We start from the raw sequence: 2,525 nt of genomic DNA on the forward strand, positions 1-2,525 counted from the left end.
ATGTCAGAAGAAGAAAAAAAAAAAAGTAATTTTTAGAAAAGAGGAAGTAAAGATCTTTTTCTTATCTCCTAAACAAAAAGAGTCATCATTACTATTGTCTGCATGCTTAGTGATGGATGTGATTGTATTAATTTAGTAAGTATTAAAGAATCCTCATTGAGCACCGATTACATTTAGGGTTTAGGATTTAGGGTTTAGTAGAGCGATAGAGCCGGAGGGACATTCATTAAGGTTTAAGAACAAAAAGTATCAATTTTTTTATAGAAAATAAAATTTTAAAGTTCCTAATGACGTTAAGCGCATCAAGAGAATTTATTTTATTTTTTGGAAAAACTACCATTTGTACCAATGAATTTTGCGAATGCTGACAAAAGTACCTATCAAACAAGAAAACTAATGTTGTACTCATGAAAGATGGATTCCGTGTGACAATAGTACCCAAACCGTAATTTTTCGTTGATTTTTTAATAAAATTTCTAAATTACCCCTTCTATCTTCTTCTCGAAATTCCAAATTTCACAATCCTCATCCTCCGTCTTCCTCCTCTGCTGCTGCCAGCCACTAGACATGATCTCTTTGGCGCTTGAGAACATCAGCAGCAAGAAGCTGTTGTTGTTGGATAGAGGCGAGTTGCTGCTGCCTCTCGCGGCACTTGAAAGTGGGAACCGAAGTGCTCTTGACATGGGTTTGGCAATCGAAGCCACGACTCTTGCAGCATGTCCTGCACCGCATGTGAGGGCAATCCTTTTTCACCTGGTTCCCACAGTCCTGGCAGCTAATCTTACCTGCTCCACTTTCTGCTCCACTTCCTGCTCCGCTCCCCACGGCCGACGCCGTCACCAGGAAGGCCGATCTCGAGGGTGACTGATCGTCGGACACGGTGGTTGGACCCACTCCTAGAGCAGTCGCGGAACTGTAAAAATTTTGGTGGAAGAGAGGCCTTGTTTGAGGTATGAGATTGTGTTCCGGTTGGTGATGATGATGATGATGGTTCCACAGCTCCAAGCCACCTCGGTACGAGGAAACGTCTTCATTCTTGTACCAGTAAAAGGTGTCGGAGGGAGAAAACGTCTTCATGCCTAGTGGCTGGCAGCAGCAAAGGAGGAAGACGAAAGATGAGAGTTGTGAAATTTGGAATTTGGGAAAGAAGATAGAAGGGGTAATTTGGGAATTTTATTAAAAAGTCAACGAAAAATCACGGTTTGGGTACTATTGTCACACGGAACCCATCTTTTATGGGTACAACGTTAATTTTCTTGTTTGATGGGTACTTTTGTCAGCGTTCTCAAAATTCATGGATACAAATAGTAGTTTTTTTTTTTTTTTTTAATTTTAGTATCCTTAACAAGTATCTATAGGACCACATTTATCAAAATTGAATTGGTAATTAAACTAGTTATTATTTAATCATTGGTTTAACCACTAGAGATTGAGCCAACTGAACTTATGAAAATTGTAATTTTTGTATAATCTTTTATAAATTATACATATTTATTTTATAATTGATATTTATCTTCAGTATAAATATAAGCATGCACTAAATATGTCATTTTCCCATAGAATTAGAAAAGCTATGTTTAGTGCAAAGTAATTCACTAATAATTATAGTTTAGGCGTTTACTATCACCAACCATGTTAAGATACAACTAGCTTTGAGGATTATTTATACATTTCTTATTGGCAAAGCATCAAATTTAGTTCAGGGAATATTCTAACAGGATTTTTTTTAAATAAATAAAATAAACAATTTATAACGTTTTTACTAAAATGCATTTGACTCTTATTTGGTTAGTATAAATGAGATAAGGCATTGGATGATGTGGCTATCACATTTATATACTAACGCTTTTATCTTGTTTACCCGAGATATTTGTAGTCTTATTTTTTTTTACACTGTAAATATAATATCGTAATTATTTATGTATCTCGTTTATCGTGTAAATAAAATAATATTATATGTATCTTATTTATACTGTAAATAAGATTAAAAATTTAATATATTATGATAAAAAAGCTATAAATTATTTGTTTTAGTAAAATAAAATTTGTTTTTTTATTTTAAAAAAAATCCTATTCCAACATGGATAAGGAGAGTAGAAAAATAACATATTCACATTTAATAATTTTGGACTTTTTAATTACCAAACATAATGAGGAGAAAAGAGGTAGAGAAAAAGAATAAGAAATGTATTATGGCTGTATTAATAGCTAGATTTGACCTGTTGACTATTAGTTTGGTACATATTTAGTAGTACAATTATGAGAGTATTTTATTTGACAAATGGTAGTGCGAAATTGATTAGGATTATTGGCAGAATTAGAACTAGAAGTAACATCACATGTTGATGTTATTTATTAGTTATTATTTTAAGTGGAACATGGCTTATCATTTCTGGCTTAATATTTATTTTTTTCATTACACACAACATAATGGGTGCCACATTACACATTACGTACAAATTAACTATTCAACCGTCATTAGATATCTAAATTAGCCACTATCTATATAAATATTTATATATCAA

The 2,525-nt window shown here is 32.9% G+C and overlaps 1 protein-coding gene across 1 annotated transcript; it reads right to left on the reverse strand.

Annotated features, from left to right (window-relative positions):
- On the reverse strand, positions 24-1,386 carry LOC107636969 (protein SHORT INTERNODES-like). Its single transcript, XM_016340435.2, has one exon. The coding sequence runs from the start codon at positions 1,075-1,077 to the stop codon at positions 562-564; it is 516 nt and encodes a 171-aa protein (XP_016195921.1). The 5' UTR covers positions 1,078-1,386; the 3' UTR covers positions 24-561.

Source organism: Arachis ipaensis, chromosome B04 (genome assembly GCF_000816755.2).
Source record: "Arachis ipaensis cultivar K30076 chromosome B04, Araip1.1, whole genome shotgun sequence".
Classification (NCBI taxonomy): Eukaryota; Viridiplantae; Streptophyta; class Magnoliopsida; order Fabales; family Fabaceae; genus Arachis; species Arachis ipaensis.

Bases quoted from the DNA above. Each gene is read 5' to 3' on its own strand.
- LOC107636969 (XM_016340435.2), bottom strand. From the start codon at position 1,077: ATGAAGACGTTTTCTCCCTCCGACACCTTTTACTGGTACAAGAATGAA.